Consider the following 23049-nt stretch of genomic DNA (forward strand, 5'->3'; position numbering starts at 1 on the left):
ATCACCCAGTCTTGGGCAGTTCTTTAGAGTACTGTGAGAATGGCTGAATGCACAGCGAAGCGCACATTCGTGGGTTCTCACATCCCTTCAGGAAGAGGGTCTTGGACACACTGTGGACACAGCAGCCCTAAGGCCTCTTGGCTGAGGTGTTTTAGTACCAAATCTAGAGCCTTGGGCGGGTCCTCTTGGGTTGACCTTGTTCGATCTGGCCGGCCCCAGCCCATCCAGGCCTGATTTGCTCCTGACCCCAAAGCCCGGGAAGTCAGAGTCCCAGCTGCTGGGAGGAGTGGGAGGGAGAGGGAGAGATGTGGGTGACCAGAGAGCCCCCGAGGGGCTCCAGTGGGGATGCAGAGGCTCAGCCAGCATTGCCATCCCAACACACGGGGTGCGTGGAGATGAACCAAGGCTGGGACCTGACGGTGGGGTCTCGGTGCCTGGGAGGCAGGGGTGGCTGTGACAGGGCAGGGGCTGTTGCAGGGGTTTGCCCAGAGTCCTGCCAGCCTGGAAAAGGTAGTTTTACTGTTGAATTGTCTGATTATTTGGGGCCGAGTGGCCTCCAGGGCCGAGGCAGGAGGTGCACATGGGGGCTGGGGCTGGGGGCTGGGGAGCAGGAGCCCCAGGGGCTGGGGCTGAGCCAGGGGTGTCCGGAGCTTGGCCAAGTGTCAGTCCGGTGGGAGGTGTGAGGGCCATGCTGACTAGCTGTGGGAGTGTGTCCCTCCTGTGCCTCAGTTTCCACAAGATGAGAGGCCGGGACCTTGGAGTCGGCCCCCACAGGAAGTGTGAGGTGCAGTGTGAGGCCAGGAGCTTCCCTGGGCCCCACGGGGGTCTGCGTGGTGGCTGGGGGTTTCTGCAACCCAGGCCTTGGTAACCCCCCCTCCTGCCTTGGGATGGGAATGCTCGCAGGTGAGGGTGGGTTGAGGTTCAGGAGAAACCCAGCTGGGACCTGGGAACAGGGGCGCCACCTCAAGGCCCCCCTGAACCCAGTGTGTAACCCAAGGGTGACCTGGAGAGGTCGGTGCAGGGCAGGCGCAGGGGAAGGGGGTCCCGGAGAGAGCACTTGGGAGAGACCCTCTCCCCAGGGTCTCCGGGCCTCCTCCAGGACAGGCCGCTCCCCTCTGGCCGCCCCAGCCTCCTCCCAGCTCCTGCCAGGCATGGGCCGCTGGCCGAGTGGGCATGAGGGTCCTGGGCCTCACCGCAACCCTCTCAGGTGGGTGCCATGGAGTCCTTCACCTGTTACAGGGGAGGAAGCCAGGACAGGGGCTCCGGGCCGTGTCAGGGTGGCCAGGCCGTATACAGTGCGAAGAAACTGGGATGGGGAAGAGCGGGCCTGGGCCGGGGCCGTGTGGGGGCTGCAGCTGTAGGAAGCCTCTCGGAGGGCCTTGCAGGGTAGCCTGGGCACGGAGAAGCTCCACGCAGAGTGTGGGCCTCGCACCTTGAGGGAACATCCTGCTGGCCCAGCCCAGCCCTCCTCGCACCAGGGCCGCAGCTGCAGTGTGAATCCCATGGGGCAGCCGGGAGGGGCTGGGCCACCGCCTCACTGCGTCTGCCCCGGGCCCCTCCCACCCGCCTCACTGAGTCTGCCCCGGGCCCCTCTCTTCCTGCAGTTCTGTGAGGGGCGCTTGTTCTCCACCTGAAACGGAAATGCAGGGTCCCCAGCATTTTCCTGCAGCTCTGCTGGCCACATGGTGTGACGCATTGAGCAAGGCATGTCCCTGCCTGTGGCACCTGAGGGGCTCGCCAGGGTCGCTACAGGTGAGGGCCTTCGGGAATCCCCACCCTCACCTCCGATGCCCGTTCCTGCTGCCCTCCTCCAGCCCAGCCCTCGGCTGATCCTCTTAGTCCCCCAACGACCCCCAGGAACAACCGTGCACCCCAGATTCTGGGATTCAGGGGCTACGAACTTCTTTCTTTTGAGAACGAGCCCCGCTGCCTTTGTCCTCCGCCCTCCACCTTCCACCCTCCTCTTGCTCTGCCCCGAAGGTGGAGCCTCCCAGGACTTCTTCCTCGGGGCCCTGCAGGATCTCAACTCTCCCTGCCAGCTCCCAGGAGTATTTCAGTACCAAGCCTAGAACCTGGGGCTGGCCTTTGTGGTTGACCTTGGTGGATGTGGCCGGCCCCAGACCACTGAGGCCTGAAAGCCCAGGGTGATGCCTTCTCAGCTCCTCTCTGTCCACAGGTGCAGCGTCGTCTCCATGTCACCGACGCAGACGCAGATCAGGGGCATGGATGGACAGCTGTAGCCAAGGACAGCCCTGGTTCTGGCCTGGGACTGGTGGTGATGGGGCTTGGCAGCGGGCACACACGCACACTCCCCCAACCTCCTGTGCCTGCTCCGTTGGCACACACGGCAGGATTTTACTTTGTGGGGAAGATAACCACAGGGAGAGGAGTGAAAACCTTTATTTGGAAAAGTTGGCGACATGGATATGGTTCAGAGAAAAACACAGAAGGAGCAAAACTAACACGAACATAGAAAGGGGGCCTTTGATAACACGTCAAACCTGTCACTATTCTGAGGAAGGAGAGTTAGAGTTTTGCATTGTTTCTAGTAAGACACAGCCCTCTGCGGCACCAAGGGGCTCTCATGTCCAGTACAGGCCCCAGTCTCTGCGGGAGGGAGGAGCGGATGGGGTTAGCACCTTTAATCTCGAGGGTCTTGAGTGCAGCCAGCGCCCCTGCGAGTACTCGTTGAGGTCGGGGTCAGTGCTGGTCAGCAGCAGCCCCTAGGGCTGTGGGGCCGAGGTCCAGGCCGGTCACCAGCAGGACACTCAGGAGACAGGGCCAAGTCGCCGAGATTTATGTCTACAGCGGCCTCCTGACCTTGGTTTCCCAAAATGAGACAGAGTCCAATGGCTGCCTCAAGCTGAGGAGAAAAGCTTGCTTTGACTTTAATTGTAAAGTAACTGTTAGGTGAGGATTGGTGGGAAAAGCTGGCTATGGGGACAAAGGAGAGGGAGGTGTGTGCGGCACAGGTCCCGAGAGGGCGTCCGGCTCAGGCTGGTATGCTGCACAGAGGTGCCTAGGGAAGGAGCTGCAGGAGGGAGGGCGGGCAGGAGGGCAGGGCAGGAGGGCCCAGGGCGGGGAGCCCAGGCGACGCCAACTTAGGGCTGAGCCTCAGTGGGCCCTGCACAGGTGACGCCAGCTCAGGGCTGAGCCCCGGAGGGCCCTGCATAAAGCAGGCAGCAGCGTTGTGTCCTGGCTTTCCAAGCTTTTCTTAAAAAAAAAAAAAAAAAATCTAGCGAATCAGGTTGGTCGGGAAAATTTGCATCACATTTTACTGTTTAGTGATGGGTGGGGAGGGGTGGGAGGACAGGGTTTGGGGCCTGCGTGCGGGGCGGCCTAGCCCAGTGCCACCTTCCTGGAGACGGTCTGGTGGAAGACACCGCGCAGCAGGGCCTGGTAGCTGGGGACACGGAACAGGTGGCGCTCGCCATAGGCCACGTCGTACTCGGCCGTCTTGCCGGTGACCAGGACGCGGATGTGGGGCTCATTCACCTGGCGGCCCACGACCACCACGAAGATCTCGATGCCTGCTCGCTGGGCCTCCTGCACGGCCTTCTCGATGGCCGCGGGCGTGGCGCCCTGTGAGTTGCCATCTGAGAAGAGCAGCAGCCTCTTCTTAGCAGCGCCAGACGAGGCCTCGCGGTAGAAGCGGGTCACATAGCCCAGGGCGTCGTTGATGTCCGTGGCGTCGTTGATAAAGTCCATGGCATCGACAGCACTGGCCAGGGCCGTGTAGTTCTGCAGGAACTGCAGCGATGCCCGCTCTGGCCGCTGCTGGCCTGTGCCGCTGTACTGCACCACAGCCACCCGCACGTCGTGGGTGGGGTCCGTCCTGCCCGCCATGAGGAAGCGCTCGGCCAGGCGCTTGGCGAAGCGCTTGGTGGTGTGGAAGTTGTGGCTGCCCACGCTGGCAGAGCCGTCCAGCAGGATGGTGATGTCAGCGGGGGAGGAGAACGTGACTGCAGAGCGGGGTGGGCAGACGTTAGCATGAGGCCAGGGTGATGCAGCCGCAGTGGGCCGGCCAGAGGGCATCCGAGCTCCACAGAGAGGGCACAGCATGGTAGTGCTCAGCCACCAGAGCGAGCCATGCACCTGCTGTTGTGACGGCCAGGCCCTCCTCCCGGCGCCCCCTCCTCCCAGAGCCCCCTCCTCCCAGAGCCCCCGCCCCAGCCACGGTGCCCTCCTCCCCATGTGCCCGGGCCGCTGAGGTACTCACTGGGGCAGGTGTAATCTGGACACTTCTTATCTGTAAAAGAGAAAAACCGTGCAGTGTGGGCCACTGCTCCACCTATAACCCCTAGGAGATGTCCCAGGACCTCCGGCTGAGCACAGGGGTGGCCGTGCCCCTGGAGGTCACAGTGAGCTGGGAGGAGGCCTCTGTCTGGGACAGCCCCGGGCACCCCGGGCACCTATGCAGATCTGGGACAGCCCCGGGTGCCCCGTGCACCTATGCAGATCTGGGACAGCCCTGGGCGCACCTATGCAGATCTGGGCGGTGACATTCTTCAGGAAGGCGTCCTCCAGCAGCTCTGCATAGTTCTCCTTGACCAGCGAGAGGCCGGCCCGGCCCTGGGATGGTGCCAGGCCTTGGCAAGAAATGACATTGAGCTGGTCGGAGCCCGGGACGAAGTCAAACACGTCCTTGATGCCCACGGAGACCACCTGTGGGGACAGGACAGACGGTGTCGGTGTGGCGCAGCCCGCTCTGCCCTCGTGTTTCTGGGGACGAGGCCACCCTGGCTGGCGGGGCGCCCGAGGCGGGGCAGGTGCAGCCTGGGAGTGGCCACCCCACCTGGACGCCCGGACTGCAGAGCACGTTGAGCGGCGTGGTGTCCCTCTGGGTGTCTGAGCGCCCGTCAGTGATGACCAGGGCGATGCGGTTGTTCGGGCTGGGTGGCAGCAGCTGGTCCCGCGTGTACTGCAGGGCCTCCCCCGTGAAAGTGCCGCCCGCCATCCACTGCAGGTTCTTGATGGCTCTGCACAAGAAGGGGTGAGAGGGGCCGGTTGGGGCCCACCCGGGATCAGCGGTCAGGGCCGATTCGCCGCGGGGCCAGGGGTCAGGGCGAGGGGTGGGAGGGCCCTGGCCGCGTGGAGGCACTCACTCCTTGAGCTCCTGCACGTTCCGGATGCTGGGGCTGCGCAGGCTCACGTGCTCCTGCATCTGGCTGTGGCTGTACTGCACCACACCTGCGTAGGACTGTCCCGGCTCAAACTGTGGGACCGGCACCGGGGTCAGGACGGGAGCGCTGCCCCAGGTCCGCATAAGCCTCCCAGGGATGACTCTGCTGGCTGCGGGTGCCCAGAGGGCGGCACAGCCCCCGGAACCTGGGTCCCCCGCAAACCAATCTTCCTTGGTGGATGACGCCCTTGTAGGTTCTGTCCACGAGGGACAAGCCCACCCCCAGAACTCAGTATCCCAGACTGCTGGCCCTCAAGGAGAGGGGGGCCCCTCCCTCATCTGGGGTGCCTGTGTAGAATGGGCCAGCCTCGCCAGGTGGAGCTGGAGGCCCAGACGGACTGGCGCGTGCTTGGCATCCTCCTCACGAGAAGGGAAGTCACAGGGATGCAGCGACGGCCTCGGGAGGCTGAGGTCTGGTGCTGGCAGGGGCGGCTGGCAGGGCCGGGATGCACCTGCGCTTGGCAAAGTCGGGAGGGGCGAGGCCTCACCTTGACCAGCTCGTCCCGGCTCAACCGGTCGATGACCTTGACGACGAAGTCCTTGGCAATCTCGAAGTTCTGCAGGCCGATGCTCTCTGAGCTGTCCAGTACGAAGAGCAGGTCGATGGGGCCGCACTTGCATTCTGCAGGCGGGGGCGGTGTCAGAAGGGCACGCCCCTCCCCTCCACCGCCCTGGCCCCTCCCCTTCTCCGCCCTGGCCCCTCCCCTCCTCCGCCTTGGCCCCTCCTTGGCTGCCATGTCATCGCCTGACCTGACACGGGGTCCCGCCTGTCTTAGCCCTAGACGAGCCCACCCCCTCCCATGGCCCCCCAATGGCCGCTCCGTTCGGTGGCTGGTCAGGGCCTGCATTGCTCAGCCAGGCTGGGCGTGGGGCCTGTGGGCCAGAACGATGGAGCAGGGACCCCCAGCCTGCTCCTGGTTATTTCAGTTACGGGTGAAAGAGGGAGGGGCCCAGCCCAGCACCCGGGACCCTGTTGGCTTGGAGCAGACCCCAGAGGGGTGGACAGGTGCAAGGAGCCGTGGGCAGGGACCAGGGTGCCACGTGCTGTCCTGTGACGTGCATAGGACCCAGGCCTCGCTCCCCCACCCCTGGGATCCATTGTCTCCGGAGCTAGAGCACGGGTCTCACCACAGCAAGCTGAGGAGAAGAGAAAGAGTCAGTTAGACCATAGTCAGGGCCGCTCCTGCGCACCTCAGACTCCTGCTGTCAGGGCAGCCTCCCCCCTTCCCCGGCCTCCCTCCCTGCCTCCCCGCCTCCCTGCCTCCCTGGCCGCCCTCCCGACGTGGCAGCTCTGCCCGGCACCGGGGACTCTCAGCCTGTACGGGGACCCGGGGGCCTGGGAGGGCTTCCGGGGCCGGTAGAGGCTGGCTGAGGAGCCTCCTCCAGGATGTACCCAGAGACCCGGGCCCCCAACAGGGGAGAGATCCTTCTAGGAGCGGAACAGGCCAGGCTGGCGGCCCTGCTCTTCCTAAGAAGGACGGCTTCTCAGAGATACTCACAGCACATTTTCATGATGATGTCCAAAATCTCGCATTCCTGGGGAGGGAGAGACGAGGGTACTGAGGCCATGGACAGCCCCTGCCAGCGGGGACTGTGGGCTACTGGGTCTCCAGGTCACCCTCCCCAGGGCCCCCACAGGGCTGGGTTTGGGCACGGGGTTCTTTGCAGGTGTGCCCAGCTCTGCCCACTACACCCCTGCTACACGGCTGGACCCCTGACGTGGTCACAGAAACAGCGCTGTCGTGGGTCTCCTCGTGGCTGCCACGGATCTCCTCATGGTCCTCATGGATACCGGCCCCCCATGATCCTCACGGGTCCCCACGGCCGTCACGGGTCCCCCCGTGATCCTCATGTGTCCCCCCACGGTCGTCACGTGTCCCCCCACGGCCGTCACGTGTCCCCCACAGCTGTCACGTGTCCCCCCACGGTCGTCACGTGTCCCCCTACAGCTGTCACGTATCCCACCATGATCCTCACGTGTCCTCATGGCCTGGCACCAGCTCTCCTTCCACAACCCACCCCCCTTGTGAGCAGTGTCTACAGGAGCTCCCACGGACAGGACCCACACCCCCAGGGACGGAGGCCGCAGTGGTCGCCCCCAGCGATGTTCACAGAGCCCCACTTACATCTGGCCCGGGCGGTCCTGGGTGTCCTGGGGGTCCCTGTCCAAGAAACGGGGTAGAGGAGCTCTGAGGGTGAGGTGCCCACTGAGCTTCCTGAGCTGAGACAGGCTCCATCCCCGGGACCCCTACCCCTCATCAAGCCCATCCCCCGGCCCCTCCCTGCCCGGCCCCTCGTCCTCCACTGAGGGTCCTATGAGGGCAGCTGGGGATTCGCACACTGGTGGTCCAGGCGACCATCCCAGGTGGGGCCCCCCCTGAGGACCTGCTGTCTCCCTGGGCTCAGCTCTGCTGCCCTGGCCGCCACCCCGACCCTGGCCGCCACCAGACCCTGGTGACCAGAGCCTCCCAGATGACGTGCTCCCCAAATTCCCTCCCGCTGCCTCCCACTCTCCCAGCCTCTTCCAGCGTTCCCCAGCCCCAGCATCCAGCGTCCCAGGCGCAGCCCACCGTGGCTCACCCAGCCACATCCACCCACCTGGGGGCCCTCGGGGCCCTGGTACCCCTTTGCTCCTTTGACTCCTCGGGGTGCAATGTCGTTGTTCTGGAAGGAAACAGCGTGTCAACGGGCTGAGCACCGTCTGGGCATCTGCGCACTGGCCCCGTCCACAAAGTGTCCAGCAGCCAGGGCCCATGAGGCCTCCCACCAGCCGGTCCTGGTCCACTGCCCTTCGAGGCCAACCCTCTGTGGTCCAGGCGGACTCGGGGCTGGCCCTGCCCCCGTCCACACTTACGTCGTCTCCGGGGTCCCCGGCTTCCCCCTCGTCCCCCTTGAGGCCGGGGTAGCCCTTCGTGCCCTGCAGTGACGGGAGAGTGCTTGGTTATCATGGGTTTTATTTTGTTTTTAGGAAACAGAAATTTTAAAAGGAAAAAAATAAAAATAAAGGAGGCACTCTTCCCTTCCCCACTTCCCCATTTCCTGGGCTGGAGAAACTGGGTCCTGGAGTGGCCTGGGGAGCCGTGGGGCGGCCCCTGGGGCTGGGCCTGCCCTGTTCACCGAGGGGAGCATCAGGCACCAGGCACAGCCAGGGCAGCCACGGGCCACACCACAGCGGGAGCCTTGCAGGGCCTTGGCCACAAGCCTTGGCTTCTGCGGGAGCTGGTGCCGACTGAGGCTGTGGCCACAGAGCGGGGCAGCGGTGGGTGCCTGTGTGTTTGCTCGGGAGCCCGTTTACACACGTGTGTTCACACGTGCGTGTCCCTGTGACTGTGAATGTGTGTGTGCCCACAGCCAGATGGAGGAGGGGGCGTACTCACGTTTATCCCGGGAGGGCCCCTGTTGCCCGGATACCCCTGTCATGGAAAAGCAGGGCAGTGACGTCGGGTCCTGATTTCGAGGGGAGGCTGTGAGGGGGGCACTGTGGAAGGGCCTGAGCTGACAGAATCCTGGCCATGGAATTCCTGGGCCAGCCGGCGGTCCTGGGGCCAACCTGCCCACCCAGGAGTGCCCAGTCCGCTAAAGAGGGTGCTGCAGGGGCTTGGGGCATGTTCCTGTGGGCTCAGCCTCTGGACACTTACGGGGAAGCCAGGGAAGCCCTCGGTGCCATTTCCAGGGGGGCCGTCTTCACCCTGGGGGAGCACAGTAGCCGTCACAATGCGCATCGGCCAGGCCTGGGATACCCACTGACCAGCTCGGGCCCAGGAGCGCTGACCCCACAGAGCCCCTCCCTCCCCTGGGGCCACCCTGCTGGTCCCCGTGGACCCTGGGACCCAGACCTCAGGGCAGGAGGGGCCCTGCCGAGGCAGCCTCTGGCTCAGGTGCTGACTGTGGCCAGGAGCCAGTGATGCTGCAGGCGCTCCTGGCCCAGTCAGGGACCCCAGGCAGTTCCACAGTGCAGGGCTGGGGCTCCCCAGGGCCTCTGGCAGCCAGGCCTCAGCCCCAGGGCCCGAGCTGTTGGACACTCACCCTCTCACCCATCAGCCCAGGGTCTCCAGGGGGTCCAGCAGGTCCTGGGGCTCCTCTGGCACCCTGAGGAGGAAGAGGGAGGCGTGAAGGGAGCAGGCTCAGGCGTGGTGACCTTGGAGGGAAGCAGGGCCCTCCTGGGGCCGGGAGAGGTCCCAGCAGGAGCCAGGACACCCAGGACCATGGAGTCCTCAGAGGACGTGGGGCAAGCACCGGGCAGAGAGTGGGTTCTGGACCTTCAGGCTCCTCCTGGGTGGCGGGCGTGGGTGGGGAGTGGGACTCACCTCAGATCCTGGGGGACCCTCATCGCCTCGGTAGCCTTTAGGTCCGATAGGGCCAGCCTCGCCCTGTAGAGAGATGGATGTGGCACGTTGGACCGCAGGCCTCACCCAGCCCTCAGGCCTGAGCCCTCCCTGACCCTAAGCTGAGGGTCTCGGACCGTGAAGCGTCAGGGCCCCCAGCCTCCGGCCCTGGTCCAATCAGCACAGGGGGTGAGCCAGGCCCACTCTTGGGTCTGATGAAGGGCCTGGGCACAAGTGTTGAAACCTCTTTCAGATGACTTCAGTGGGCGCCCAGCTGGTGCCTCAGGTCCCCACGGAGGGGTGAGGCTATAGGTCCCTGGGCCTCAGACCACCTGCCCCTTCTCCCTGCCCCTTCTCCCATCAGAGTGGCCCCAGACTGCCCTCCCTCATGGTCCCCTGTGGGTCTGGCCTGGTCCCCTTAGCCCACTCCCAACCGCAGGAGCCTCTGTGGGTTGAGCCTGGACACCACCCTGCCCCCAGCTGCACCTGAGGCTGCCTGCTGGACTTCCTTGGGTCCCCCACATCTCATGAGGACGCCCTGTGGGGTCTACTTCCAGAGCTGGCCCCAGCCTCCACCCTCGAGGGCCTGCTCCGTGGACAATCCAGTGGTGAGCGTCTGCCCTTCTGAGTCTAGCCCAGGCGCCCCAAGCACTTCCCAATGCAGCCAGCTGAGCCAAGAAGGGAGCCGTGTGCACACCGCCTGGCCCACCTGGCCCTGGTGGGCCCCAGCCATGAGCCTGGTCGGACGCCTGTCCCCGGCCTGTGGTTAGGCTGATGCTTCGAGATGAGGCCTGTCCTGGTGTTCCAATGTTTACATCTTCCCCACTACCAGACTTGGCCCATTCACCAGCCTGACCCGTGGCCTCCACCAGGCAGACGGGCAGCACCCAGTGTATTGCTCTCCCTACCCGACTGTGCGAGCCTCCAGCCCTGGCTGTGAAGCTCCTGCACCCTGCGTGCTCAACACCCCAGCAGTGTTAAGACTGCACGCTTGACTGGGGACTTTGCACACGGGCCTCAAGGAGGTCCAGAAGCCCACCAAACTTGGGGTTCACAGGGGTTAGTCTGGTACCCTGAGACCCCGCCTTGGGAACACGAGAAGGGGAGCCAGGAGGGAGGATGGAAAGGAGGCCTCTGTGCCCTGGGCCAGGTGAGTGGGAGGCAGGCCCGGACCTCACCACACACAGTCCGAGTGTGCCACAGAGAGCAGGAGGCCAGGCTCGGCAGTTTCTGCAGAGCGGCTGCAGAGGCAGCTCACTGGGGGCACCTCCCGGGACCAGCCCTGAGGGCCCAACCACTTCTGGTGTCCACACAGGGAGAGCCCCGTGCTGGGCGGGGTGAAGGGGAGCGGTAAAGCTGCCAAGAGCTGAGCAGGGAGGTGCCCAGAGCAGCGAGAGCCCAGGAGGCCAGCTAGGAGCCCAACGTCCCGATGGACAAATGTGGTTCCAAAGCCACCTCTCCACATCGCAGGCCCCAAAAGGCCCCAGGGAGGCTCCAGGTGAACAAGTGCCTGCCTCGGCGAGGCAACTGTGAGTCAAGGTTAACGTGGTGCCCTGGTCTCAGGCACTGGGGGAACCTCCTCCCGGACAGCACCCTAGGGACTGCTCCCAGACCCCAGGCACGGGACCAGCCAGCCCCTGTGCAGCCTGCCCCGTGACACGGGAGGTCCTGCGGCCGCCTGCTCACGGGACTGCCTCTCTTACCACAACTCTTTGAAAGTGGCTTTGTTTTTTCTGATAGTGGCTATTAATTACTTTGAAAACTGAACATATAAAACAGACTGGGTGCGGTCAGAATTCTCCGAGCAAGTCCTGGCCTCTGAACGCTCACTCCCGCTGAGACTTTCGGCTACCGAGGCCTCGAGCAGCCTCGCAAGCCTGGAACCTGGCCCTGGGCTGTCCCCGCCCCATCACCTGTCACTGGCTGCACGGCCTCTTCCATGCACTGTGCCCTGCACTTGGCCCTCTCCTGGGGTGACCACACCGGAGGTCAGAGCAGCCTCAGGGCTGGAGCCCCGGGAGCTCAAAGAGCAAAGAGGATCAGAGGCCGAGGCCGTGAACTTCCCCAGGAAGGTGTCGGGAGCCCTTTCTGCCCCGGCCATGAGCCGCACGCAGGACCAGGTGGACGAACGGCCCAGATCCCGCCTGCCCAGCCCTGCCCTGGTCCTAATCTATGACACAGGTATTTTTAACAGCTGTGTAACACCTGTTGGCACCACAAAAGCACGATTTCACCTCGTGCACAGAAATACAAATGTGACTTGCACTGGGACGGCCTCTCCCATCTCCCTGGGTCTGAGGCCCCGTCTTGCCGGACGTCTGAGACAGCTGCCATGCCTGCTGCCATGCCAGGGTCTGGCCTTATGGGTGGCGGGTGGGCAGCTACGCGCGTGGAGCTGTAAGGTTGACTTGTCCACAGAAGCAGACAAGCTTGTGGAGTACAGACTTGCTGTCTCTGGATGTGACCGTGTGGAGGCCTTCCTGTCCCCGTGGGGCAGGTGAGCTCCAGGAGGATGCAACGGCCCAGCCCAGCCTGCGGGCAACACCACAGTGGATTCACCATCATGGCAGCCATCAGAATGGGGGAAGAGAGAGAAAGCCACGCGGCGTGCACAGTGAGCTCGGAGAAGGGAATTTAGAATGAGATGAGAGTGCATTTTCATCCCGACACCCCGGGATTCTGGAACCTTCCATAGCCTACACCCAGTTGACCTCCAGCCACAGTCATGCCTGGCCCCTGACCCAGAAAAACAAATGCTGACCAAGCTCCCACAGTGTCTCCCAGGGGCTCCAACGCCTCTTCCTCACTGCAAGGCACCCTTGCCCGAGACGGGTCCGCGGACAGCGCTTCTCCACCTGGGGCTGAGCGTCTGAGCATTGGGCCCCCGGGCGCTGGGCCTGCCCTCACCAATCCACACCAGCCCGGCCCAGGCTGCGCCTCACCCCCCAGGAGCCGGCTCCCGTGCAGGGACACCCACGAGATCTACGGGAACACAGACGCCCTCGAATGGAAATGAAGAGACCCCCAGTGCGTGAGCTGCTGGAGCACTTCTACCTCCAAAACCCAAATTGGCCAATGCCCCCCAACCCCACAGGGCCTCCTACCGGGTCTCCAGGGACACCAACAGGGCCTTCTCTTCCCTGATCACCTTGTGGGCCAGCTTCACCCTGAGGAAAACAAGCAGTGAGTGTGCAGCTGGGCCATCCTTGGGGAGGAAGCTGCCAGCGCACGCTGGGAGCCAGAGCGTGCTATCCAGGTGGTCACCGGGCTGCTCCGGCCTTCCCTCCCCACACAGCTCCTTCCTGGCCTCCCCAAGCGTTTCATCGGCCCACGTGCGCGGCCATCAGCGTGGCTGGCTGTCTTCATTCAGGAGGCCGGCAGCTCTCCTGGGGCCCCAGAGGCGTCCCTGCGTGCATCCCTGCTTCTCCAGTGAGCTCTGCAGACCAGGCAGGTGTTTGTAGCCACAGACTTGTGGCCTGCTGGGAAGCCAGAGCTGTGTGGCCGGCCCTTCCTCTGGGCTCTGCCTGGCTGTCAGCCTCAGTTCTTGATCTCAGAGGAGTGGGCCTGGAAGGCGGTCTGAGTCACTAAGTCACACGACCCCTGCTTTGACGTCCCCCCGACCCCTCCACGGGGGCTGTGTGCTTCTGGGGAGCTCCCAGGGAGGAGGTCAGAAATCCCCCATCCCTCTTTGGGGAGCCAAACCCCTCGGTGGCGCGACTCTGGCCCTAGCTCAGCTCCCCGGCCCTGCTGGAGCCCCGCCCGACTGTCAGCATACGACAGCTGCATGTCCTGTCGGACGAGGGAGCACCCGGGGGCACTGCCTCTGAGGCCTGGCGGCTCGGCTGGGCACAGCAGGGCATTCTTCCCCCCTCACTCTGCCTGAGCTGGGCAGGACTGAGACACCCAGAATCTGCCAGCTGCCCCGCCCCGGGTCCAGTACAGCTTTCCCAGCAAGTCACAGGGACAGAGAAGGGCCCTGTGCTTCTGCACCCTGAGGCTGGGCTGTGGGGTGGCCTAGCGAGGCCCACGGCCATGGAGCTGGAGGTGGGGGGTGGCCTCTGGGGCCGCCAGAATCTCTGCTGTGGGGTGAGGTTCCTACGTCAAGACTTCCCAGGCAGGCGCGCTGCTGGCCTAGCTTCCCATCTGGGGTTCTGACCCAACTTCCTCACGCTGGGAATTTTAACAAAGGAAAATTGTTCCAAAGAAGAACCCAAGCTCAGAGGCAGAAATGTGGGCGCCGCCTGGTGGGAAAGTGGGCACCGGGCCCACGGGCAACGCCGTCACACGAAACAGGTCCCAGCATCAGGCACGTGGCTGGGCGCCAGCCTCAGGGGCTGCCCTCCCTGACGGCAAGTGGATGGGCTGGCCAAGGCGAGGGCCACAGGGCCTTCGTGGCATGACCTGTGGCTCCAGAGGCCTGAACCAGCCCCAGCATCTGCCTGAACCAGCCCCAGCATCTGCCCGCCCCTTCCTGGGGTGGGTCCCAGGTCCAGGAACTGTGACTCACAGGGTCTCCTCTTGGTCCCCGCGTGCCTGGGGTCCCCCGTGGTCCTCTCTCTCCAGGGCCGCCCTGAGTGGAAAGACACAGAGGGTGAACCCTCAGCTGCTGGAACTCACGCCCCACTGGGGTGGGGCTTGAGGCCTGGCCTGGGCCGACTCCCCCAGCAGGATCCCTGGGAGGTGCCATCCCTCCACCTCATGCCCCACCTCATGCCCCACGGTTCCAGAGGCCGGAATCTCCTGGTTGCCCAGGTCCCACCCGTTCCGAGCCCGTGGGAAGAGGCGTCCTGGACGTGTGGGTGAAGAAACCCACTTGTCTGGCGCGGGAGGCCGTGACTCTCAGTGCTGGGAGGATCAGACTGGGCCACAGAGGCCACATCCACAGTTACACGGAGAGGCCAACAGCGCAGGCCACCCCTGCCCCACTCACCCGCTCCCCGGGGGCACCGTCAGGTCCTGGGTTCCCCTGTGATGAAGAGAAACAGATGCTGTGTTAGTCTGGTGGACACCCTGTATTTGGTCTCAGGGATGTGGAGCAGACCCCGAGCAAAGAGGATCGGAGGCTGAGGCCGTGCACTTCCCCGGGAAGGTGTCCGGAGCCCTCACTCACCTCGTCGCCCGCCTCTCCTTTCTCTCCGGGAGGACCAGGCTCTCCTGGCTCGCCCTGTGGGGAACAAGGGTACAATGGTCGCTCCGTCTCCCCGACCCTCCCCGGGCCCATGCCCGGCACCTGTGGGGGCTGTGCACCTGCTCACCTCGTCTCCAGGTGGTCCCGAGCTCCCTGGTCTCCCCGCCTCCCCGTCAGCTCCAGGCTCACCCTGGGGAAGACCGGGGGGTCACACACACTTGCAGGGGTGTGCACCAGGGGTGCAGCCGCCAGACGCCACATACAGGGCCCGCCTCACCGAAACCAGGCCCTCCCTCTGACCAATACCTTCTGAGCCCGGATCCCCCAGCACCCTCAGCCTGCACATCCACAACCCTGCACAAAAACCTCCTGGAATGTTCCAACCTTGCTCCCTATGAGGCCCAGCCAAGGGCCGTCCTGTCTAAGGGGCAGGACTCGGTTCCCACCAGAGAAGGCACAGCTTTGCCAGGCTGGCAAATTGGCAAACTCAAATCTAGGGCCTGGAGGGCAATCTGGGAACTCAAAGATGAGATTTGGAAACCGTCTGCTGGGTTCTAGGAGCTCGTCCGGAAACATTTGGGGTGGGCTCAGCATTCGCCCTTGTCTTCCGCAGCACGTACGGTTTCAACAAAGGAACTCCAGAGAAAACACCAGCCACAGCAGACTCAGCTTTCAGTCAGACTAAAAAGCTCCTTCTCCCGCCTTGCACTCCCGCCCTCCCGCAGCACTCCCGCTGCCCGCCCGCCCTCCCACCTGCTTGCCGCCCTCAGTGCCACCTGGCCCATTCTCAGTTCTGAGAGCCACTCTGGGCTGCGGCTCACAGGCTGGGAGTGACGCGGTGCGGTCCCTTTTGTGCAGAGCGAGCGGCAGGTGCGGGCAACAGAATGGCGGAGGCCTGAAGGCCCTTGGGCTGCAGGGAAGGCTCCGGGCAGGAGCACCACGGCGGCTATCCCCACGCTGGGCCCTGTGCCCGCCGCTCCCCTGCCTGCCTCCAGCCTCCACCAGCTCCCCCTCCGAGGCCGCACGGGTGGCCGACCCGTTCGGACCAGGACTTGCTTCCAGGAGCGTTTCCAATTCAGCCAACCGTGAAGGCCCTGGCCCTGCAGGGGCCGCCAGTCACTCACCTTTTCTCCTTTCAGTCCAAAGGCGCCGGGGTCTCCCTTGGGTCCGGGGGCTCCTTGGATGCCCTGGAGAGAAGAGGGCAGCATGACACCAGCAGACGCCACCACGGCCTTTGGCAGCAGCCCCGGGCCGCCCAGACGGAGTCAAAACTGAGTCCACACGTGGTGCTGCTTACAGCGCTAGTTTTAACGTATCAGTGAGAGGAAGTGACTTACGTCAAACCCGGGCGAGCCCTTGCAGCCTGGCAGGCCTGGGTACCCCATCTCCCCCTGGAAAGAGGAAGAAAACCAGAAAATCTGAAGGCCAAGTGGGTAAACCAAGACCAATCACCTGTCAGACTTTGCACCCTCCATGCCCTCCCTGGAAAGCCCCACCTAGCAGACACCCCCTGGGATCACCTTCACACCTCCACCCCACTCCTCCCCGTCCCTCCTGCCGGGGTCACCTCATCCCATCCCTCCCCATCCCTCCCCACCCCCCCCGGCCCTCCTCGTCCCTCCCTGTCCCTCCTCGTCCCTCCCCATCCCTCGTCATCCCTTCCCCGTGTGACCTTCATGCCATGCACTCCGTCCCTCCCATCCCTCCCCGTCCCTCCTCATCCCTCCCCGTCCACCCCATCCCTCCTCATCCCTCCCCAGTCACCTTCACGCCGTCCACCCCGTCGACGCCACGCTTGCCCTTCTCTCCCTGCGTGGCGGGAAAACGAAGGCAGGGGTCAGATGTAGGTCAGACGTGCTGCCGTGGGGTCAGAACTCCCCCCTCCCAGCAGCCCACACTCACCTTGTAGCCCTTGGGTCCCCTGGAGCCCTGCGGAGACAGGAAGAGGGTGTGAGGGGGTGTTTGGGGTGGGGAGAGCAGAGCAACCTTGGCTTAGGCCCACACAAGGCAGGGGCTCGGGTGCCCCCAACCCAAGGGGGTAATGTCACTGCTGAGAATCATGGGGTCTGACAGTGATGGGGAAGGGCCGCTCTGCAGAGGGTAACTGCTGTGGGACCCCCACTCTGCAGAGGGTGGCCGCCCGTGGGACCCCGCTCCGGAGAGGGTAACCGCCGTGGGACCCCGCTCTGCAGAGGGTAACCGCTGTGGGACCCCCGCTCCGGAGAGGGTAACCGCCGTGGGACCCCGCTCTGCAGAGGGTAACCACTGTGGGACCCCCACTCTGCAGAGGGTAACTGCCCGTGGGACCCCACTCTGGGGTGGGGTGAAAGTGACACAAGTGCCCCTGCTGGGTGCCTGGCTGGCTGTCCTTGTCCTTCCAGATGGAGGGGACGGCGAGGGGCGGTGGAGCGGGTCTGCCGGGCACGTGGTCTCCTGTCAGGGACGCTGTCCTCATCCCCGGGGACACCCTCGTCCAGGATGGCACATCTGTGCCCGGAGGGACCAGCTCCGAGGTTGAGCCTCACTCACCTTCTCCCCACGGCTCCCTTTTTCTCCCTATACGCCCCGCAGAAGAAGAGGAAGAGGAAGGCTTGTTAGTGTCGTGCAGGGCTGAGGGCACCGTCGGGCTTGGGTGAGGAAAGGTGGGGCACGTACCTTCATCCCCTGGTACCCAACAGGTCCGAGGTCCCCGGGTCTTCCCTGGAACACAGGAGAAAACGATGAGACACCCCTGGAGGGGCAGGGGCAGGGGCCAGTCCCACCCAGCCACACCACACACCCTCCCTCCAGCCCAGGCCTGGTCAACCCGAGAGAGTGGCCCTGCTGCACGGGGCCCGTGGTGCCGAGGGGCTCCAAGGTGGAGCTGGGGGAGGGAGGTCTATGGATAGGATTTGGGCCAAGGAGCCACAGCAGAGGCCCTAGATGGTGCCGGCCTGAGCACCCTGGGCCCCAGCCCCTCCCTGGCAGGTGGGCTCAGGGGCTGCCTGGGGGGCTGTCTGGAAGGATGGCTGGGCTGTGGCCCCTCCAGGCCTGCTCCCACCCATAAGGAACAGGCAGTGTGACTTTGGCGCTCAGAACCCACTCTTCCAGAAGTTTCCGAGGCCTAGTCATTCCCCGCCTCCAGCTTCTTAGGGCCCCCACCCCACAGTCAGGCACTCACGGGATCTCCGGCTTCTCCCTTCTCTCCCGGGAGCCCTGGCTTGCCTCGTTCTCCCTGGAACATAAAACAGGTCAAGGTTGGGGGCAGTCCCGTTTCTTTCTAAAAAGCTGGCTCACAAAACAGGTTTTTAAAAAGACACTTTGTCCTGTCTTCAGGGATCACAGGGCTTTAAAGCACCTGTCCCATCACTCCTGGTCAGCCTGGGTCTGGGAGCTCCACCCCGCATGCCAGCTCCCCCCACTCCCTGCCTCCGTTCCTGTCTGCTCAGCTCTGCTGACCCCCAGCACAGGCGGGACGGATGTGCAGCACAGAAGCCCCCCAGGGCCACGGCTCGACCCCCAGGATACGGCCATGGCCCACAGCTGCTGGGTTGGATGGTTATTAGGAGAAGCCAGAAATCTGAAGTCCATGAGCAGCCTCGTGGCAAGTTGCAATTATCAGCAGCTAATTCTAACGTTGAAGGTCATCCTGTGTGAGCCACACACGACTGGGGGCCCCACGTTCTCACCCTCCGACCCCCAGAAACGTCCTTCTCCTGAGCCGAGTGCGGCTGAGGGCGGGGCGGACAGAGACACCCTCAGAAGCCCCCAACGCCCCCAGGGCAGCCCACACCCTGCATGGACCAGAACTCGCCTGCTGGACCCTCCTGGTGGACTTGGGTGCCCAGGAGGCTTTGGTCCCGCCACCCCCACTCCCAGGCTCCGAGCTGCAGGGACACCCCACAACACACGAGGAGCAGGAGTGACCACTCACCTCAAAGCCGGGGTCGCCCCGGAGCCCCGGAGGTCCTCTTGCAGGCTGCAAGGCAGAGGGGGACGGTCAGCCCGGACCCCAGACTCAGGTTCCCAGGGCACAGGGCGCGGGGTCAGGGGTGGGAGGCCCCACTCACCTGGCATTCGAAGGAGCAGCACTGTGGGGGGGAAGGTGTGGAGACAAGTCAGTGGGAAAGGCACGGACACGTGGCCAGGACACCCAGGGTGACATGTGACCCAGGCACATGGGCAGACGGACACACGGGTGGACACACGTCCCGGACACACAGCCAGACACGCAGGGGACACACGTCCCAGGCACATGGGCAGACACATGGGCAGACAGGCAGGGGACACGTGTCCCGGGCACATGGGTGGCTGTGCATAGGGACACGCATCCTGAACACCAGGTGGACGTGTGGGTGGACGTGTGCGGACCCGTGGCTGGAGGTTGGCGGGGAGGGCTCTTACCACTTGCTCCACGTTATTTTTCTGAAAAGAGAAATGGAAACGTAGAATTACTTTCCACCTGGGGCCACCGCGGGCCTCCCCGTCTCCCGGGCAGGGGCCTCACGATCATGTCCACGATGGTGTCGATGGTCTGGCTGATGACCTCCTCCGCGTCGCGGCTCTGGCCCCAGTCAGCCGCCGTGAAGTTGCGCCGGTACGTGTGGTCCGTGGCGATGATGCTGAGACGCGGCTCCTGGGGGCAGTGTTCAGGGTGGGCTGAGCAGGGCTGGGACCCCTGACGGCCGGGGACGCGTCCCACAGGGCCAGAGCAGGGGCTGGGGCGCTCCAGGCTCCTCAGCAGGAGGGGCTGGCCTCTCAGGGGCAAGGGTGGCCGGCTGGAGTCCCCACACCCTCCTGAGGACCAAAAGACCGGCCCGGCTGCCAGGGGCCTTGCAGCCGCCACTCCATGAGGCTGGGGGCATCTGCGGGGCGGGCGGGGCCTACCAGGTGGTCGGGCGTGATGGCCACTGAGAAGACTTTGACGCCCAGGTGCTTGGCCTCGTTCACGGCGTCCTCCAGCCCCCCGCATGGCTCCTTGTAGCCCTCCAGGGGGTGCCCGTCGGTCACCACAATCAGGTACTTGTTCTCCTTTAGGTGGGAGCCCCTGGACAGGAGAGGGCAGCATGAGACCCCGAGACTAGGTGGGGGAACTGGAGGGAGACCCAAGCCCATCTGGGAGGTGCTGGTCCCTGTCTCATCGCGAGGAGCTGTTTCTCTTTGCTGATCCTGGCTGTACCATGAGGATCACTGAAAAGAACCTCGCCGTGGGGAATAATGCTCTGTGGCTCTCATTTCTCTAAACTGCGTTGGAAAATTCACGCCCTCCCAGGAGAGGCACCCACGACCCCAAAGGAGGCTTGGTTCCCGGGGTGCCCGCAGCATAAAGCCCCTGGCCAGTGAGTGGAGGCTGAAAGGGGCAGGCAGCGTGCCCCTCCGAGATGCCCGCCTCGTCTACCCACAAGCTGCCTCAACTGAAGGCTGCTCTGTCACTACGGCTTTTGCAGGAAACGGGTGTGATGAGCAAACAACAGGGCGATCCCAGAGTGCCCCAAATCAAACCCCCAAAGGGAAAGTGAGAGCAGATGGAAGGAGGGCAGCGTCGCAGGGCAGCGGAGCGGGCTGCTGGGGACACCGAGCCTGTCGGCCAGCAGGGCGAGCTCATTAGGAGGAGTCATGTCTGCCGGTGGCTTCCACGGCGGGGCCACACTCTGACGTGCGCGGCCACGTCCCCCACGCACGCCCTGCAGACGGCAGACGACTTCCTAGCGACTCCAAGTCCCCAGGTCCCAGTGTGGCACCAACTCTGGAGGGAGGTGGGCACAACCGTTGGAAAGGCAGTGTCCGGCCCACGCCGGCCGTGTGGGCCTCTGAGACCGACCTCGGGAGAGGCTCCCCCCGTACCGCCTCGATGGGCAGGGCAGCCTCGGGACCCCCACTGTGATCCTGAGGCCTCAGGAAGGGCTGGGCGTGGGGAGGCCACGTTCCCCTCCAGACGCTCTGGGGCTTGCAGCCCGTCTCTCCCCGCATCTGCACACTGGCATGAGAGGAAACCCCTCGGCCCAGAAAAAAACCCGAGGAAGCAAACGAAACTCAGCGCGTGCTTCGGGTCTGATGAGAGTCAGTTTCAATGATCCTAGCCCTGCTTGGTGTTGATGCTGTGGGGAAAACCGGTCCTGTCTCTCAGTCTCTCTGCCTGTTTCTGGTCTCTCTGTCTCTGTGTGTCCCTGTCTCTCTGTCTCTGCACTTCTCTCTCTGTCTCTCTGCCTCTGTCTTTGTCTCTTTCTCTCTCTGCTTCTATCTCTCTGTCTCCCTCTCTGCCCCTCTGTCTCTGTCTGCCTGTCTCTGTCCCTCTGTCTCTATCTCTCTCTCTGTTTCTGTCTCTGTCTTTGTCCCTGTCTCTGCTTCTCTGTCTCTGTCTCTGTTTCTCTCTGTTTCATTCTGTGTCTGTCTCTCTGCCTGTCTCTGCCCCTCTGTCTCTGTCTCTCTCTCTGTTTCTGTCTATCTCTGTCTCTGTCCCTGTCTGACTGTCTCTGTTTCTCTGTTTCTGCTTCTCTCTGCCTCTGACTTTTTCTATCGGTCTCTGTCTCTCTGTTTCCCTCTGTCTCTCTCTCTTTCTATCTCTGTCCCTGTCTGTTTCTGTCTCTCTCTGTCTCTGTTTCTGTCTCTCTGTCTCTGTTTCTGTCTCTGTCTCTGTCTCTCTGTCTCTGTCTGCCTGTCTCTATTCCCATCTCTGTCCCTCTGTCTCTGAATCTCTGTCTCCGTCTCTCTGTCTCTGTCTCTGTCTGTCTCTGTCTCTGTCTGTCTCTGTCTCTTTCCTGCCCACAAAGTGGCCAGGGAGGCCATACAGCCTCCAAGAGAACAGGGAGGCTGCAGCTGAAGCCGCACAGGGCCCCCAGGCCAACCCCGGCCCAGGCTGGGTACCACGCGTGAGAGCTGCATGGGCAGGAGGCCACTCACCCGACGAGGAGCTGCTCCAGCCCCTTCTTGATGGCACAGTCAGTGTAGGTGCCCTTCCCAAAATACTTGATGGCGTCCACTTTGCTTTTGAGTGTGTCGCGGTCACCGGGCATGCGCGTGAGGCCTTGGATGATCTCCACCTCGTCGCTGTAGTGCAGTGCACCCGCGTTCCACACCAGGTTTCGGTCACAGCGGTAGTACCTGCCAGGAACAGGCACAGTGGGCATCAGGCGGGCGGCCCCTGGCACCATCACTGCCCGTCCCAGGGTGCGACGTCACCCGGATGGACGGGCTGCCCCACCCTGGCCGAGGCTGACACACAGCTGGACTTGCCCGTGGCCCTGAGGTCGGCCCTCCTGGAAGGCTGTGTGGGTGGGTGTGGCCAGCAGGCGACCTGTGCCCCGATCCCCCGGCCTCAGACCAGGAGCCCTGAGCGTGTGGCCCTGCTGGGGTGGGGTCCTCGGGCCTGCAGTGGGGCAGCATGACTCTGGGGAAGGAGGCGCCCGGGGGGACTGAGCACCGGGGCCCGAGGCTCTCAGGGGTCTGCTCTGCCCCAGCCTGGGGTGGGCTCGCCTCTGCCCCACCCACCCTCCCGCCCACTCCGCAGAGTGACCGCCGCTCCTGCAGGAATGCCAGCGGCAATGTGGGGATGACTCCGCTCCATTTCACAGGTGGGAAACTGAGTCATGGGGATCCTGAGTACAGGCAACAAGGGCAACTCGGGGGACGCTGGGCCACATGGCCGCCCCTCCCTGGTGCCATCCACAGCCAGACCCCCCAGCACACTGCCTCACAGGCCTGGCCACGTCCACTGAGCCCAGGGTTTCTAATCCCAGTGGCTCCCGCTGGGCACGGTGGGGTTGGCAGGCACACGGTGCTGTTACCGCAGCCTCTGACTGTGCCCCTTCTAGGGGCGGGAGGCTCGGGCCCAGCGGCCAGTCAGCAGGGTCAGGGAGGACTGGGGGTCCTTCGCCGGCTGAGCTGTGTCCCCATTGCCAGGGCCCGTCTCAGTGGGGGAGCCCCCATTCTACATGCCCCACCCCCACGGCCCTGTGCACCCACGGGACAGACCCCTCCCTCCCCGCCGTGTGTCCTCAGCCACATGCACAGATGGAGGAACGCCGAGCAGAGTGTGCCGGGTCCCAAGCCCAGAACCAAGCCTGGGGGCCCTGGGGCTGCAGAGCGACGCCCCTCCCGGCCCCTGAGTCAGGGAGCTTCAGAACGTGGGATCCAGGACCCAGGTAGAGGCTCTCACGGCCGACAGAACAAACCAGGGCCCGGGTGGTTAGTGAGGGGCTGCCGGGCACCCGGCAGGACTGCGTGGCTGGGCCAACGCACTGAGCCCCCTCGGTCAGCCTGCGAGAGCCTCTCTTCCCTATGTCTCAGCCTCACTGTCACCTCCGCCCCGTAGAACAGGTGCCACCCCCGCGAGCAGGGTCTCAAACCAGCTCACTCTGGAGGGTGCCGGGAGGGGCTCTGGCCAGGGCCGCGCTCGCCCTTCTTAGAGGGGAGGCTGAGGCCATCGCACCCATGGT

At 64.2% G+C, this 23049-nt stretch overlaps 1 protein-coding gene across 1 annotated transcript in view; it reads right to left on the reverse strand.

The window, feature by feature from the left end:
- Positions 1-3339: 3339 nt before the first annotated feature.
- Positions 3340-23049, reverse strand: part of COL6A1 (collagen type VI alpha 1 chain) — a 31129-nt gene continuing 11419 nt past the window's right edge. The window contains exons 3-37 of the mRNA XM_026447462.1: positions 22103-22135; positions 21848-22001; positions 21515-21715; positions 19502-19661; positions 19122-19250; positions 19019-19039; positions 18685-18705; positions 18549-18593; positions 17796-17849; positions 17291-17335; positions 17165-17191; positions 16538-16564; positions 16400-16444; positions 15973-16026; positions 15760-15822; positions 14763-14825; positions 14618-14671; positions 14438-14473; positions 14015-14077; positions 12612-12674; positions 9490-9552; positions 9209-9271; positions 8821-8871; positions 8560-8595; positions 8037-8099; positions 7781-7846; positions 7309-7344; positions 6682-6718; positions 6311-6319; positions 5671-5804; positions 5106-5215; positions 4796-4979; positions 4482-4665; positions 4220-4249; positions 3340-3962 (exon numbers count right to left, since the gene is read on the reverse strand). Coding sequence (XP_026303247.1) covers positions 3340-3962; positions 4220-4249; positions 4482-4665; positions 4796-4979; positions 5106-5215; positions 5671-5804; positions 6311-6319; positions 6682-6718; positions 7309-7344; positions 7781-7846; positions 8037-8099; positions 8560-8595; positions 8821-8871; positions 9209-9271; positions 9490-9552; positions 12612-12674; positions 14015-14077; positions 14438-14473; positions 14618-14671; positions 14763-14825; positions 15760-15822; positions 15973-16026; positions 16400-16444; positions 16538-16564; positions 17165-17191; positions 17291-17335; positions 17796-17849; positions 18549-18593; positions 18685-18705; positions 19019-19039; positions 19122-19250; positions 19502-19661; positions 21515-21715; positions 21848-22001; positions 22103-22135 — 3047 coding nt within the window. The remainder of the gene's footprint in view (positions 3963-4219; positions 4250-4481; positions 4666-4795; positions 4980-5105; positions 5216-5670; positions 5805-6310; positions 6320-6681; positions 6719-7308; positions 7345-7780; positions 7847-8036; positions 8100-8559; positions 8596-8820; positions 8872-9208; positions 9272-9489; positions 9553-12611; positions 12675-14014; positions 14078-14437; positions 14474-14617; positions 14672-14762; positions 14826-15759; positions 15823-15972; positions 16027-16399; positions 16445-16537; positions 16565-17164; positions 17192-17290; positions 17336-17795; positions 17850-18548; positions 18594-18684; positions 18706-19018; positions 19040-19121; positions 19251-19501; positions 19662-21514; positions 21716-21847; positions 22002-22102; positions 22136-23049) is intronic.

The sequence above is a fragment of the Piliocolobus tephrosceles genome, chromosome 19 (assembly GCF_002776525.5).
Source record: "Piliocolobus tephrosceles isolate RC106 chromosome 19, ASM277652v3, whole genome shotgun sequence".
NCBI lineage: Eukaryota > Metazoa > Chordata > Mammalia > Primates > Cercopithecidae > Piliocolobus > Piliocolobus tephrosceles.